The 17,176-nt window shown below is 36.9% G+C and overlaps 1 protein-coding gene and 1 long non-coding RNA gene across 2 annotated transcripts in view; one reads left to right on the forward strand and one right to left on the reverse strand.

The window, feature by feature from the left end:
* The window catches only part of LOC113250691 (uncharacterized), a 25,381-nt gene extending 8,452 nt beyond the window's left edge, over window positions 1-16,929 (reverse strand). Inside the window, exons 1-2 of the long non-coding RNA XR_003314169.3 lie at window positions 16,775-16,929; window positions 16,052-16,082 (exon numbers count right to left, since the gene is read on the reverse strand). This is a non-coding gene — a long non-coding RNA (uncharacterized LOC113250691). The remainder of the gene's footprint in view (window positions 1-16,051; window positions 16,083-16,774) is intronic.
* Window positions 16,930-17,002: 73 nt separating this feature from the next.
* Window positions 17,003-17,176, forward strand: part of NUP35 (nucleoporin 35) — a 37,946-nt gene continuing 37,772 nt past the window's right edge. Inside the window, exon 1 of the mRNA XM_026492381.4 lies at window positions 17,003-17,110. Within this exon, the coding sequence (XP_026348166.1) occupies window positions 17,071-17,110 (40 nt within the window). The 5' untranslated portion in view covers window positions 17,003-17,070. The remainder of the gene's footprint in view (window positions 17,111-17,176) is intronic.

Below are 17,176 nucleotides of genomic sequence, written 5' to 3' on the forward strand. Positions count from 1 at the left end.
GCTGGAGAGGAAATGTGTTCCGTTGCTTGCACTCTCTAAGCTCCCATTCCCCTCTTTCTATAGTTCAGTTCTCCTAAATTTCTGAATTACTTAATAATCATTGTAATTACTGCTGTGCAACTTCATGAACGCTGAGGGGTAAATGAAAACAGATCATGTCTTGCCACTAGAGATTTGTTTATATATTCTCTTTATAAAAGCGGATGTGTTTTTTCTGAAATAAGAGCCTGAGCTCTGAAGTCAGATTGTCTTAATTTAAATTTCTACTCCATTGCTTACCTAGGTAAATTAACATCTCTAAGCCTCCTCATTAAGTTGTTTTAAAAATGGAGATAATATAAGCTAATCTTTTAGCACAGTACCTGGCACATTGTCCTCAATAAGTATTAGTTACTATTATTAAAGTAGTAAAAGTATAATAGTTACTGGGGTTGAATCCAGCTGGCATCCTCATCTGATAAACCTACTCCCTTAGAAATGACTAGAAAGATAAATACATAAATCTTCAAGAGCACAGGAAAGCAAGAAACAATGTCACCAGTGGAGTAGAAATTATGAGCAATTTCTGAAAGATAGAATGTGGGATTTAGGATAAAAGGAACCACAAATCATGTATACGTAGGACTTCTCTGGAGACAGAGTCATTCCAGAATTGCTCTAAGCTGAGACTATGTATGGATATTGTCTGGGGAGAGTGTGTTGGTGTGGGCTGGGTGTAAGGGTTGGGAGGTGAGTTGGGCATTTGGCCAGTTCCTCCCCACTTTTGCTGAAGAATTAGCAGTGGAGGCCTTTAGCCACTAGTTAAAACAGGGATGTAAGTGCTTTGCTTAGTGAGGCAGATAGCTACTGAGAATACAATGGCATTTCCTCTACCCCCACCATGAAAAACACAAACTCCCCAAATGCCCCCAATAGTAATTAGCATCATTCAACAGTGTGATTTTCACAGAAAAAGAGACAAATAGATCAGTGGCACAAAGTACAGAACAACGGACCCAGATGTATGTATGACTTCTCTTGTTTTGGTCACTGATAGATGCACTAGGGCAATTCAAAGTTAAATACTTTCTCAGGAGCCTCATCACATTACTTAGAGTCTCATACTTGTGATTATAATTTTTTTTTGATCCTGCTTTTTTTCACATCTCCATCTTGCACTTTTTTGTTTTTTGTTTTTTTGTTTTGCCTTCCCCCAACCTAAGTAGAATTTAAAATTAGGGGGGAAGATGGCTTACTCAAAAGGTGTGGACAGAGGGAACATTCAGGAGATGGAGAAGCACTTTGAATCTAGCAATAGAAGACAGCCATTGCAACCTCTCGGACAGAAAGTGGAGTGGGTAAAGAAGTTATCAGACAGAACGCTGGAAAACTTGTAGCCATGGAGAGGACTGCTGGATAGGAGGGAGCAGTGGCCTTAGGTAGAGGCACACAGCCATTGCCAAACTGTGGCCTGACAGGGACGGAGCCCTGGAAATGGGTACCTGGACTTCTCTTTCCTCCCCTCCTCTGATCTCTTCCCTGTAACTTTAATTGGCCAGACTCAGCTGGAAGCAGGAAGTCAGTGGAACCCAAGATGACACAGTCTTTATATATAGGTCTCCTGAGGTGCACGGCAGAACAGAAAAAGATGGTAAATCTGTAGGCTCCAAGAGAGATTATCTAGCATACTAAACACTGAAAATCATTTGGGATCCTGATTCTGCCACCCACCATATTATTATTTTTGGTTTCATAAAATCTGTGAACCTTGTAAGACTGCCATGTCTATCTTTATTCAGGTTATTGACAAAAGGGTTGGATTGCCTAGGATAGAGCATATTACTACATATCATTAGACACAGCTCTCTTAGTTGAGTTTTCCTTTTCAAGTTAATCAACCATTTAAACACTTATAATCCATCACCTAAGTAAACTCTTTTGTATGGTTTACCAGGCCAGTGTGTGTGTGTGTGTGTGTGTGTGTGTTTTTCCTATGCCTAACTTTTCTCCATCCAGCAACCTAGTAATTCCATCACTGAAAGAAGTGGTTCTTTATCTGCCGTGACTTCATAAACCAAAGCTTTCTCTGGTGTATCCTTTTTACAAGTGCTCAGAAGCAAAAATATTTATAAAATTTTCTCAGGATTCAGAAATGTATAATTTCCCATAACAATAGCTTTTTATGTGTAATTTATAGTGTTAACTTAAAAAAAAAAAAACAGATATGATAGGGCTGCCTGGGTGGTGCAGTTGGTTAAGCCTCCAAGTCTTGGTTTCAGCTCACGTCATGATCTCAGGGTCATGAGATAGAGCCCTGAGTCAGGCTCCAGACTCAGCAGGAGTCTGCTTGGGATTCCTCCCCCCAACCCCCACAAACTAACCAATTAACCAACTAACTAAATAACTAACTAAATAAATAAATATAAACTGAGATAATAATTGCCTATCTTCAGCTGTATGGCTCTCACAGCATGCCTCAGATATGACCGATCTGACTTTGGGGACATCATCAGCAGTTTTTTTCAGTACTTTTTCAACATGTAAAAATAACTCATTTCATATTGGGGGTTCCCCTGTAGACTATTTTTTCATGGAACAAATATTTATTGATCATCTATCATATGTCAGACACTGTTCTAGGCACTGAGGATACAATGGTGAGCAAAACACAAAAATTCCTGCCCCCGTGGAGCTTGTGTTCAAAGTAATACCATTAAGTAATAATCAGATATTATCTACATTGATCTCTTAGCCTTCTGCAGGTAAGATTTTTTCCTATTTTGAAATGTCTGAACCATGGAGTCCTTTTTCTTAACAGAAGTAGACAAATTGCCAAAGCCTTGGCCTGAAAGGGCAGGATTTTCTAAGGATCTCTGAACACAATTACTCCTGGTCCTGTTGAAGTAAATAGCAGCCTTAAGAAGAAATACAAGAACTCCTCCTTACCAGCATCTTCTTACAATGGTAACATCAATTAAAAATGAAAAACAAAAAGTTTAAAGAAAGCAATTTCCTGCTTATCATCACCAGGAAAATTTGTCTACAGACACCAATTGTGTATTTTTTTCATTGTAAGAAAAGATCCCTAAAAATTATAGTTTCGTTTGTTTCAAGTTTTAATTTAAATTATAGTTAGTTAACATAGAGTGTAATATTTGTTTCAGGAGTAGTATTTAGTGATTCTTCACTTACGTATAACACCCAGTGCTCATCACAAGTGCCCTCCTTAATTCCCATAACCCATTTAGCCCATCCCCCACTCACCTCCCCTCCAGCAACCCTCAGTTTCTTCTCTATAGTTGAGTCTGCTTTATAGTTTCCCCCTCTCTTTTTTCCCCCATGTTCTTCTGTTTTGTTTCTTAAATTCTACATATGAGTGAAATAATATGGTATTTGTCTTTCTCTAATTTATTTCACTTCACATAATAGACTCTAACCCCATCCATGTCATTGCAAATGGCAAGATTTCATTCCTTTTTATGGCTGAGTAATATTCCATTGTATATATATACCACATCTTCTTCATCCATTCACCAGTCAATGGACATTTGGGCTCTTTCCACAATTTGACTATTTATAATGCCGCTATAAACATCAGAGTGCATGTGTCCCTTTGAGTCAGTATTTTTGTATCCTTTTGGTAAATTTGTAGTAGTACAATTGCTGGTTCGTAGGGTAGTTCTATTTTTAACTTTTTGAGGAACCTCCATACTGTTTCCCAGAGTGGCTGTACCAGTTTGCATTCCCACCAACAGTGCAAGAGTGTTCCCCTTTCTCCACATCCTCACCAACATCTGTTGTTTCCTGTGTTGTTAATTTTAGCCATCCTGACAGGGGTGAGGAGATATCTCATTGTAGTTTTGATTTGTATTTTCCTGATGATGAGTGATGTTGAACATCTTTCCATGTGCCTGTTAGTGATCTGCATGTCTTCTTTGGAAAAATGTCTATTCATGTCTTCTGCCCATTTCTTAACTGTGTTATTTGTTTTTTGGGTGTTGAGTTTGATAAGTTCTTTACAGATTTTGGATACTAACCCTTTATCAGATATGTCATTTGTAAATATCTTCTCCCATTCTAAAGGTTGCATTTTGGTTTTGTTGATTGTTTCCTTTGCTGTGCAGAAGCTTTTTATCTCGAAAAAGTCTCAATAGTTCATTTTTGCTTTTGTTTCCCTTGCCTTTGGAGATGTGTCTAGTTGCTATGTCTGATATCAAAGACGTTGCTGCAAAATCCTAGTTTTAAAACTTCCTTCCCCAATGTGCAGCTTATGTTTTTTGAGTCTCATCAAGCTGAGGATATATATATCATATAATATATAATATATATTCAAATATAGGTAGTGAATGTTTTATTAGTGATTTTCAAAAAGAGCCTTATTCATTAAAAATATTAATTAAAATGTATTAATCAAGCCTGATATTTAAAGACAAAAATGTTGATATCTTCTATTCCATGAAGGTATGGAACCCTTGGATGACTGTATCTGTAACATGGGTAAGCTGTTTATTAACTGTCCTCACAAGAAAGTTGAGAGAATTAACAATTGAATGTTAAGTGTTTCTTGGTTGAAAGGTGTTACAATTATTATTACAATAGGATTAAGTAAAATTATTGAAGAAGTTACAATGATAGCACCTATGATTAGTAGCCTAGGAATGAAAATTCTCACTATAGAGTTCATCTCCTTAGACTAGGTTAAGCACTTATTTAGATCTCAAGAAGACTCTTTTTTAAAAAAATTAAGTACTAATATAACCTACAATTCTTATTACTTACAGAAAAAAAGCATTCATAAAGCTTTTACTTAAGAAGTAAATTACCATTTCAGTAGAGTTAAGAACATGGGAAATCACTAGAATTCAATTTTTTAGTCTTTTCCCATTCAGCAAGGATGGAAAGCTGTGGACCTTGTTCATAAATAATACCCCAAGCTGACCACATTGCAGACTCTTGGTCCAGCTGAGGCTCAACCCCACTCATACCAAGTATGACTGGTCTACCTTTTGCAATACTTTGGTCAGAGGAACTTGGAGGCATCAAATCATTCTCTTTTGTTATATGTTAATTTGATAATCATCTCACCTAATCAATGGCTCTATACTTAAATTGTATGAAAAAATATTTTTAAGCTATAAAGTACTATACTAATATTATTATTTTCTTACTCTGAATTGGTCAGGAAAAATCTTTTAGTCCTTTTGGACTTTTTAAAGAAACTTCACTTGTTTTCTGCTTTTGTAAAATATATGTTCACATCACAGGATAACATAATCTGATGTGCTTCTAACACAGAGTGTACCAGCCTTTCCTTATTCTGTAACACTGAGTATACTAGTCCTCCCCTAGTCCATAGCATAGAGTATACCCGTCCTCTCCCAGTCAATAGCATGGGGTATGCCAGTCCTCCCCCAGTGTATAAGATAGTCCCTTGATTCATTTTTACTTTATTTTTTTTTTAAGATTTTATTTATTTATTCGACAGAGATAGAGACAGCCAGCGAGAGAGGGAACACAAGCAGGGGGAGTGGGAGAGGAAGAAGCAGGCTCATAGCGGAAGAGCCTGATGTGGGGCTCGATCCCATAACGCTAGGATCACGCCCTGAGCCGAAGGCAGATGCTTAACCGCTGTGCCACCCAGGCGCCCCCATTTGTACTTTAAATAATAAAATGTTAATTGCACAATATAATTCATTAGTTAATGAACACACAGATTTTCCAAACAATAAAGTTTCTTGTTATTAGTGTTAGCACTTTATTTTCTCTTGTATTTATAGAACCTCATGGAGGCAACTGGGTGGCTCAGTTGGTTAAGCATCTGACTCTTGATTTCGGCTCAGGTTATGATCTGAGGGTCATGAGATTGAGCTCCATGTAGGGTTCTGCACTCAGTACAGAGTCTCCTTGGGATTCTCTCTCTTCCTCTCTCTCTGCCCCTCCCCTGCACTTGCTCTCTTGCTCTCTCTCTCTAAATAAATAAAATCTTAAAAAAAAAAAAAAGAACCTCATATATTGTAGCCTAATGTAGGCATAGAACTAATACTCTCAACAAATACTCTTAATAAGTATTGGGTTTCTTAGTACTACTGAGTTATGCTTAGTACTACATATATAAATACTGTTCAAAGCTCAGAACATGTCTAAAAACACTTCTTATGTTTGTAAGTGCATTTTGTGGGGGAAAGAGTTCAATATAACTGTAGGCAATATATAAAAATAATGAAAAGACTTAGAAACTGTTGGGAAGTTGTTGGATAAGAGACAGATTAAGTTGGAATGACAGATGACAGACAATAGAAGTTACCACAGGTTCCCGTGATGGTGCAGGGTACAAGAAGCTGAAAAGCTATAACAAGGAAAATCTATGTAATGGGAGAAATTTTGAGATTCTCTGCTAAAATTTATCAATAATTAAGTTATGATCATGAAGATAATATTAACTACTATTTATGGAACATTTGAATAGATTTTAAAGCACTCATGATAAAAATGTTTCAGTGAGCAATTATAAACATACTTGAAACAAATGAAAAAAAATTAGAAATCCTCAGCAAAGAAATACAAAGCATCACCAGAGAACTAGAAGATATAAATAATAACTAAGTGGAAATTTTAGAATGAAAAGATATGCACAATCAAATCTCAGGAAATGGGCTCAACAATACAGTGGAGAGAACAGAAGAAAGACTCAGTGAGCTGGAAGACAGAACAATAAAAATCACACAATCTGAGCACAGATAAAATAAACTGAAAAAAATGAACAGAGCCTGTACAATGATAACAAAAGATTTACAACTGTTGTTATTAGAGTCCTGGAAGGACAGGTGAAAAGCAAGGCTGAAAAAGTACTTGAAGAAAGAATGGCTGAACATGCCACAAATTTGGACAAAGAAATAAACTGACAGACTAATCAGACCAACAAGACATAGCACTCCCAAATGTGTATGTACCAAACAATACAGATACAGAATATGCAAAGCAAAAACTTAAAGGACTGAAAGAGTAAATAGATAAATCTGCAATCATACTCAGACACTTCACTCCTTACCAATTGATAGGACAGATGTACAAAAAATCAGCAAGGATATAGAAGAACTCAATACCATCAACCAGCAGGATCCAGTCGACGTTTATAGAATACTTCACCCAAATGCAGCAGAATATTCATTTTTTTTTCAAGTGCCAGTGGAACGTATATCAAGATAGACAGTATCCTGGGCTATAAGCCAAACCCCAACAAATGTAAAGGAATTGAAATCATGTAGAATGTATTTCTTTAAAAAAATTTTTTTTAAATGTAAAGGCAAAGTGTATTTTTTTTAAGATTTTATTTATTCATTAGAGAGAGAGCAAGCACAAGTGGGGGAAAAGCAGGCAGAGGGAGAAGCAGGCTCCCCATGAGCAGGGAGCCTGATGACGTGGGGCTCAGTCCCAGGACCCTGGGATCATGACCTGAGCCGAAGGTAGACACTCAACTGACTGAGCCACCCAGGTGTTCCTAGAATGTATTTCTTGACCACACTGGAATGATATTACAAATCAGTAATATGAAACAGCAAGAAAATCTCCAAACACTTGTAATTTAAGCAGCATGCTTCAAAATCATCCATTGGGCAAATAAGGCAAATATTTCAGAGAAACAAAAAAATACACTGAACTAAATGAAAATAAAAATAATCATAGAAAAATGTGTGGGACATAACTAAAACAGTGCTGAAACAGAAATTTATTGGAGAAATGAAATGCATACATTAGAGAAAAGGAAAAGCCTCAAATTGATAATCTAAGCCCTTACTTCAAGAACCTAGAAAAAGAAAAGCAAAATAAGTTCAAATAACAGAAGGAGGAAAGAAATCAATGAAAACGGAAAAATTATAGAGAAAATCAATGATTAAAATGACCAATAAAATTAACAAACCTCTTATAAGCGTGACAAAGAAAAAAGAGAGAAGGTACAGATTACCAGTATCAGGAATTAAATGGACTATCAAACAGCAGACATCAAGAGGACAAGAGATACAATGAACAGCTCTACACATATAAACTTGGCAACTTAGACAAAATGGACCACTTCTGTGAAAAGCACAAACTACCACAACTCCCCCCAACACGATTAGATAATTTGAATAAGTCTATAAACTATTAGGGAAATTGAATTAGCAATTTAAAAGCTGCTAAAAAGAGAAGTCTCCAAGATTGATTTTCTTTTTCTTTTTTTTTAAGATTAAAAAAAAAAATTTTTGTGAAAAAGAGAGAGTGAGAGAAAGAGCACGAGCAGGGGGAGGGGAAAAGGGAGGGGGAGAGGGAGAAGTAGACTCCCTGCCAAGCTAGGAGCCCGATGGAGACTCGATCCCAGGATCCTGGGATTATAACCTGAATGGAAGGCAGACCCTTAACCGATTGAGCCACCCAGGTGCCCCTCCAAGATCAGATTTTCTTATAAAATGTCACTGGAGAATTCTACCAAATGTTTAAAAGGAATTAACAATAGCTCTAGACAATTTCTTCCAGAAAATAGAAGAGGAGAGAACACTTCCCAATTCATTTTATGGAGCCAGCATTAGTCTCATACCAAAACCAGACAAGGACAGTGGAAAAAAGAAAAGAAAACTACAGCCAATATAACTCCTGAAATATAAATGCAAAAATCCTTGACAAAATACTAGCAAATAGAATTCAGCTATATAAAAAATGAATTGTATACTATGATGGAGTGGGTCTTGTTTCAGGTATGCAAAAGCGGTTGAACATTTGAGAGTCAATCAGTATAATCCACCTGATTACCAGGCAAAGAAGAAAAATCACACAATCATGTCGACCAGTGCAGAAAAAGCGTTTGACAAAGTGCAATACCAACTGAGCATCCTCCAAGAAAAATAAGAAAAATGGAGAATTTTCTCAACTTGATAAAGAGGAGCTACAAAAGCCCAATAGCTAACATACTTAATGGTGGAAAGTCTGCATGCTGCTGCTTCTTTTTTTAAAAATTGGGAACAAGGCAAGGATGTGCATTCTCACCAATCTTCTTCAATATATTACTTCAATTTCTAGCCAGTGCAATAAATCAAGAAAAGGAAATAAATGGTATACAGATCAAAGAAGAAGAAATAAGTCTTCATTTTTCAGACAACACTGTTGTCTACATAAAAAAATTTCAAAGAATCCACAAAAAGACTAGAATAAGTTAAAGTTCAGCAAGGTTGTAGCATACCAGATAAATATCTAAAATTAACTGTATTTCTACATACTAGCAATGAACACTTGGTCACCAAAATTTAAAAGGCAATACCATTTATAATCACTCAAAAAAGAGAGAGAGAGAGAGAGAGACAGAGAGAAATACTTAGATATAAATCTAACAAAATATATATAGGACTTCTATGCCCCAAATCTCAGAATGCTGATGAAAGAAATTGAAGATCAAAATAAATGGAGAAATATACCGTGTTCATTAATTGAAAGATTCACCATAGTAAAGACGTCAATTTCCCCCAGGTTGATATACAGGTTTAATGCAATTCCTATCAAAATCTCAGCAAGAATTTTTATAGATATAAATAAGATTATTCTAAAATGTATATGGAAAGGCTGAGCGTTCGGCTCAGGTCATGATTCTGGGTTCCAGGATCGAGCCTCTCCTTGAGCTCCCTGCTCAGCAGGGAGTCTGCCTCTATCTCTGCCCCTCCCCCACTCCTGCTACCTCTCTCTCTTTTTCTCAAACAAATAAATAAAATCTTAAAAAAAAAAAAAAAAAGACCAGACCATATAATTGAAACTTGGGGAACAACAACATTTAAAGCCTGAACAGGGAAGGATGAGTCAAGAAAAGAAACTAAGCCATATGATCAGAGAGGAAAACCAAGAAAGTATAATGTGAAATAAACTAAGGAGAATTTCAAAGAGCATTTAATGTGAACTAATGCTGTTGAGATTTATTTAAAGTGAGGACTGAAAATGTCTTGGATTCAGTTTCATGGAGATCTTTGGTGACCCTGGCAAGAGCTGTTTGGTGGGTCAATGGGGAAAGAAGCCAAATTAGTTTATTAAAAGCTATGTAATATGCTGAATGACAGATAAGAACATTAGGATAAATTTCAGCTACTGAATATATATTTTATATATCTATCACTAGGTGAATAAGACAATGTATTACATATGAGGTAGTTACTATTATGTCCACTATTCAGATAATAGAGCTAACTTTTAGAGATTTTAATATCACATACTAATTTAAAATCAAGATTTGCTCCTGTCCTCAACAAAATACTGCTTCCCTAAATGACGACATTGTCAAGTAAGAAAAGATTCATTTTTCCATCGATTTTTTTGCTCACAGTTTTTTACATGAACTGGGGCAAAATGTATGACCTTCAAACATCTTAGAATTTGGGCTTATTGAATAAAAAATAATTTAATTAGGGAAAAAGTCAAATATACACAAAATTATAGAGAATAGCATAATCAATTACCCATCAGTATTTACCACCCCATGGCTTTTCCTGTTTAAAGGATACCTTTAGACATTATGCTCCTTCCCAGTACCTGCCTTCACCATCCCAACAGATTATTCCAAGCCAAATCCCAGACAAATCTCTTTCTAAAATCAATCCTATTTTTCTTCAAAGCTGTCTATTTTGCCCACTATAAACTTCCACAGGGCTTTCAAATATGTGATTAAATCTATATGATAATTCAAATACAAAAGCAGGGGAAAAAATTACACCTGAAAGTTATACGAGTTTTTAAAAACTATACCTTATTTTTTGGAGCAGTTTTAAATTCACAGCAAATTTCTTACATGACCTCTGCCCGTGCTCCCCTCCCCACCATTCCCTGCCAGAATAGTACATTTGTTATGACTGGTGAATCTACACTGACACTTCATTATCATCTAAATTCCATCATTTATATTATGGTTCACTCTTCCCGTTGTATGTTCTGTGGTTTGAACAAATTTGTAATGACATGTATCCACTATTATGTATCATACAGGGTAGTTTCACTGCCCTAAAAGTCCTCTGGGTTGTACCTACTCATCCCTCCCTCTCAAAGTTATGTAAATTTTGATGTTACTTTTTCACTTCCAACAGATGCAAAGAACCATTTAATTGATTTAAAGACAACAGGTGAATCAGCTTAACTGATGTTTCCTGACATTTGGCTGCCCCCTTTCTGCCAGTTGTTTACTGTAATGAAATGGTAAGACAAAACTCATACATTTCCAAATGTAATAGTTTATTTTTAATTTATAAAGACATGGTTTTGGTGATTATTTATGGAAGTCAGATAGTGCAAATAGTAACTAATGGATTTGTATTTTTCTAGACATGTTCCCTACATCTTAAACATCACAAAAGTCTCTTGGAGATCACTTGTCCTTGGGCCCTACGAAGTCATGGTTCCTCTGTGTGCTTTATGTGACATCACAGTCTAAGTGACTGGCAGACCATGCCACACCAACTGCCAAAGGCTGAGATGAGGAGAACATGAGTGATAAGGTGCTTCCTCTCCTTGCTTTCTTTCTGAAGGTGATAAACTGTCCTATTCTTAAAGTTTTCCTAAAGGTGGCTATCTCTTTTTCTCCACTTTAATTTTAAAAAGTTATTTGTTTTTATTTTTCGAATAGACTGTGCATGGGGCTTTTAAGAGAATGAATTTATGCTTATATATAAATACTGCATATTGATAAACATAAGTAGAAACTGAGTATTGAGTATATATGATATATACACAAGCAGTTTGGCTGTGAATATATCAAATATATTGAACATAAAAAAACTTTGAGATTTCACATATTTCTGACTTTTAAAAATTTTGTTTTGACTTTAGAAGAAAGTTGAAATATACATAATGTCCAGAACTAATTTTCAAGTTGGGCTCTCTGTAACCCCAGGTACCCCACCCAAGGGTTTCGAGGGTCACCTGAAAGTGTGATAGTCCACAGACAGTTTAGGGCACAAGAGTCTGAGTTAGTGGGCCTCATATCCTTCTCATTTTTTCCCAACCAGAGCAGCTCTGTTGTATGTACTAAATATTTGCACAATATTTTGTTTAAAGAAAGGGTTCCTCACCTAAGTTTGAATATCAGTAGTCTACAAAGATAGCACTTTGAGGAAATCTTATGCCATCAGAGGGCAGACTTCAGGGAATCATGAATACAGAATAGAAATAGGGAATAGGTGTTTCACTTTATGTGAAATTTTATTTAATATGTTCAGAAAGGAAAGGAGGAAAACAAGTATTGTAATTAAGATAATAATATTCATGTTTAGAAGAATATGGTGAACATGCAATATTGTTACAGATTGTAGTTTAATAAGAAATACAAAAATGTAAAATCCTGCCACCCAGGTTTTTCATTCAAGATAATCCAAGTTATGATAATTTCATTTTATCAAAAAGGTTAATTAGAATTATAAACTTCCTTTTATAATATAAATAATAAGCACTTATAATAGACTTAATGTGAAAAATTACGATTTAAAAAAATCTGAAATCTTACAAAATTGTATCAAAATGTCAGACAATTAACCTTTATCCAATGTTTATTTATTTGGAGCTCATTCACTCATTTACTCTTTCAATATGTTACTCATTTATATTCCCAATATACAGTTACTGAAAATTGATGGAAATACAGAAAAGAAAAAGTTATGGACCCTATCCTCGAGAAAATCCATCTGTGGGTGGGGTTGAAAAGAAGACTTAAAAAATAAACATCTTATAGAAAGTGAGTTGCAGAAATAATGCATTGGACATTCTGAAATGGAATGATGACTGAGGGCTGGCATGGCTGCGGCAAGCTTCATGGTGGAAGAGAGGCTTGAACTGCTACTTGTTTTTAAATTTTATTTATTTGTCAGAGAGAGAAAGAGAAAGAGCCCAATGTGGGGCTTGCTCCCAGAACCCTGGGATCATGACATGAACGGAAGGTAGATGCTTAATCGACTGAGCCACCCAGCCGTCCCTTGAGCTGCTACTTGTAGAAAGGACAGGACTTCATAAATTGGGGTGGAAAGTAAAGAGGGGTTGCTGTGATCAAGGAATAGAGTGCGAATGCCTTTCACAAGAGATTGAAGGTTTGCCCAGGGAAATAATGGGAGAATTGACTTAAGAAGTTTAGAGTAAAGGGACCTGATTTTTGAAGCCAGAGTGCTCAACCACTTTCAGGTGAAATTAGGATGACAATGTGTATTCTCTTTTAGGCTGCCTATTGCAACCTCTAAAATAGATGCTCCTACCCTCCTGTCTCAGTCTCTTTGGTCTGTTATAATAGAATACCATAGGCTGGATGACTTATAAGATAGACATTTATTTCTCACAGTCGTGGAGGTTGGGAAGTCTGAGATCAAGGCACTAGCAGATCTGGTGTCTGGTGAGAGGCTGCTTCACGGTTCACAGATGGCAGTCTTGTCACTATATCCTCACAAGGCAGAGGTAGGAGGCATGGAGGGCTCTACAGGGTCCCTTTTATAAGACTAGGAATTTCATCCATGAGGGCTCCATTCCATGACCTGATCACTTCCCGATGGCTCACTTCCAAAAACCATCAGATTGAGGGTTAGGATTTCAACATTTGAATTTGGGGGGACACACACATTCAGTCTATAGTACCTTACACCCTGAGATTCTGGTTTTCCCTTTCCCTTTCTGCCCAGGTGAGAATGTATGATTGTTTGGTATATGTTGCACATGAGAAGCTTATGGATTTGAGGATAAGGGGGTTGCTGTAGAGAACAGGAAGTCAGTGAGAGCTTTTGAACATCTAGGTAAGATGTACAAAGAAGAGAGTATTGGGTAGTGGTATGTTAGATTTGGTGGGAGAGACTCAAAGAAAGGAAACGTTAAATGTTGACTACCATTGTCTAAGAATTGAGGAGACAGAAAAAATAAGAGTTGGTATCTGAATGTTTGATGGCAGGGAAGGTGGAAGCCAGAAAAAAGCAAAGTGGACCAGGCACCTGTATTAGGCATAACCACTTTTTTTACGGTATTGTTTCTATTTTACAGAAAATAAAATCTGGAGATATTCAGTACAAATCCAAGTAATATAGGATTTAAGTGGGCAAGCTGGACTCTGAATTCAAGTCTGTTTGACCTTAAATTCTGCTTTCATGTTATGATTTTAATTTTGGGTCTCTATGAGACTAATAGAAAAAGGGACAAATGGACTGGGGCTTGTTTTAGGGGTAAGATGTTTGTTTGTTTTTTTTGTTTTTGTTTTTGAGGTTTGAAATGCTGGTAGATTGTTCAGCAAGCATCTAGAAAAGTAGCATTTGGCCTTAGAGAGTGGTGGGGCATTAACTGCACAGATGAGAAGAGAGAGGGGACCAAGTTTTGATTAACAATCATATGTCCAAGTTAGAATGAAATGAAATCAGGTACGGAAAAGTTAGGGAAAGAGGAGAAAGTTGTAAGGAGAAATAGGAAGTGTAGCATCACCAAAATAGGAAAAAAACACTTGTATTGAGGAAAAGATTGTCAAAGCTGTTAAATATTGCAGATGTCAAAGAGGCAGGTCTTGACTTGGCAATTACGAGAAAGAGTTGGGGTCAGTGGTTTCAAAAGAGGATTTACACAGGGGCCAGTATGTAATGAATTAAAAAATTAAGGAAAGATATCATCTACTAAAGTCTGTAGACCCTGCTTTTGAGATCTTGAAAAAAAGAGAAGAATGTGAGTGAAATTAGTGCATGGTATCTAGAAGAAGGAGCAACATCTAGAGAAGGTTTTTTGATAGGGCATTAAACTGGGCATCTTTATAACTTGATAAGAAAAGAGCCAGTTGAAAGCGTAGAAGAATGAAATGCAAGTGAAGAAAGGAAAATGACTTTCTTTCTTAAAAACAACAACAAAAAAACCCCAAGTTTTTAATTGGAAGAATAACAATAGTAAATAACACCTATAATCAGGCACTAAAAAGTTACACAGAATAAGTTAAAGGCCCTTCTTAAGCACTCCAATTTACAAATCCCTGTTAATAGTTTAGCACAAATGTTTTCCAACTTCTTCCTTTATTTAAATAAGCATTCCCCTCACCCCTTTACATATGTATCCAAATATTCTTTTAAAGAAATAAGATAAAATGATGCCACATATATCTTTTCAAATTGCTTCTTTCAGAATATCAATCATGAAGATTTTTCTAGGTCAATACACACATCAAATATATCTCCTGATTTTTAACAGGTGCATATGTTCTTTTGTTTGGCTAGATCACAACTTATATAGAAATTCTTTCATTTATGAACTCTTCGTGGTACCTTCATTCTAAAAAGGGGATTGGTGGGTGTGTTGGGCTGAACGATAACCCCTGTAGGCATCTTCACTCTAATCTCTGGAACATATGAATGTTACCTTACAGGGCAAAAGGTGCTTTGCAGATATGACTATTGACTTACTCAGTACAACTGGATATTGAAGTGAGAAGATTAACTTGGATTATCTCAGTGGGCCCTAAATATAATCACAAATGTCCTTATAAGAGGAAGGGACAGGGAAAGTTTACTACAGAACAAGTGCATGTGAGGGGCGCCAGGGTGGCTCAGTCGTTAAGTGTCTGCCTTTGGCTCAGGGCATGATCCCGGCATTCTGGGATCGAGCCCCACATCAGGCTCTTCTGCTGGAAGCCTGCTTCTTCCTCTCCTATTCTCCCTGCTTGTGTTCCCTCTCTCCCTGGCAGTCTCTATCTCTGTCAAATAAATAAAATCTTAAAAAATAAAAAAAAAAAAGTGCATGTGATGCCAGAAGCAGAGAGAAGCAGTGTCAGGGAGATAGAAGATGCTATGCCACTGTCTTTGAAGGGGGAAGAAGGAGCTGTGAGTCCAAGGAAATAGATTTTCCCCTGAAGCCTCCGGAAGAAACCAGTCTTGCTGACACCTTGATTTTAGCCCCGTAAGACTCACTTCAAATTTCTGGCCTCAGAACTATAAAAGATACATTTTTGTTGGTTTAAGCCACCAAATTTGTCCTAAAGTGGTATGACCTCATCTGAACTTGGTAACATCTACAAAGACCTTATTTCCAAATAAGGTCACATAAATATGTACTGGAGGTTAGACCTTGAACATACCTTTTTGAGGGACACAATTCAACCCACATACCTGTTAAAAAAAATTTAAATTGGTTTTAGGTTTGGTTTCTGGGAACTTGCCAGCAATTAAGTAACGCTTAAATTGTTATTGCCTCACTCAGTTGCAACATTCTTGCTGGATTTGGGATTTCAGGAAATCCCAGAGGAAAGAGGGAGGAAGGATGGGTGGGTATTTAGAGGTTAATGAGTTTGTTATGGAGCTGAGAGCATCTCAAAATATATACATGAAGCATATCATTTTCATAAAGTTAACAAAACTAAACATATTTTTGCATACAGATATAGAATGTGAGTGCATGTAACCTATATTTGAAGACCCTCTAAAGAAAAGCAGAAAAGTGGGGGAAGGACGGAAGGAGCGCACAGGTTCTCCAGTTGGTGGGTTCACGTGCGTTCATTATTAGCCTACATTGTTTAAAATCTTTTCTATGTATTAATACGTAATAAAACGGCATATGCATTATGCTTAATGTTAAATTGTGCCTCTATAACAACTTTTTTTTTTAATGGCATAGAGACCGTAGGAAATATAGTTTGAGAATGGGACTCATACACTAAGCCCGAAATCAATATTGGAAAGCGGCACCAACTGCTTCATTAAGGGAATTTTTCCAGGCGTTATTTGGAAAAGCTAACAGATGACAGGGCACTGAGTAAACTCACGCTAATTATAAAACCGTGAGTAAAAGAACTTGAGCTTACATGAAACTCCAGCACCAACCATTCAGGAGGCGCACAGCGTCCGCAAAAACATTCTCAGAACCATCATTCCCACTGTAGTTCATCACATTCCCTGCTAAATTCTTGTTGGAAAGGCAGAGTCTGCGCAACGATGTTTGCCTGATTCCAAAATGACGGCTGCGGCGCCCACAATACCTACATAGCGCATGTCCGGAAGTTACGCCACCTCATAAGGCAGCGCGCCCTTACCCGTGGGGAGAGTTTCCGCCATTTTTGAAAATCGGGAAGGTCCGGGGCCAAGTGTAGTTGCTGCTGCGATGGCAGCCTTTGCTGTGGAACCCCAGGCGCCCACATTGGGTGAGTGAAAAACTACTACTTCTCGCCGGCGCTGCGATCCACGCCGTAGGCCTGGGAGCAAGCAAG

This window comes from Ursus arctos, unplaced genomic scaffold, assembly GCF_023065955.2.
Source record: "Ursus arctos isolate Adak ecotype North America unplaced genomic scaffold, UrsArc2.0 scaffold_1, whole genome shotgun sequence".
Taxonomy (NCBI): Eukaryota; Metazoa; Chordata; class Mammalia; order Carnivora; family Ursidae; genus Ursus; species Ursus arctos.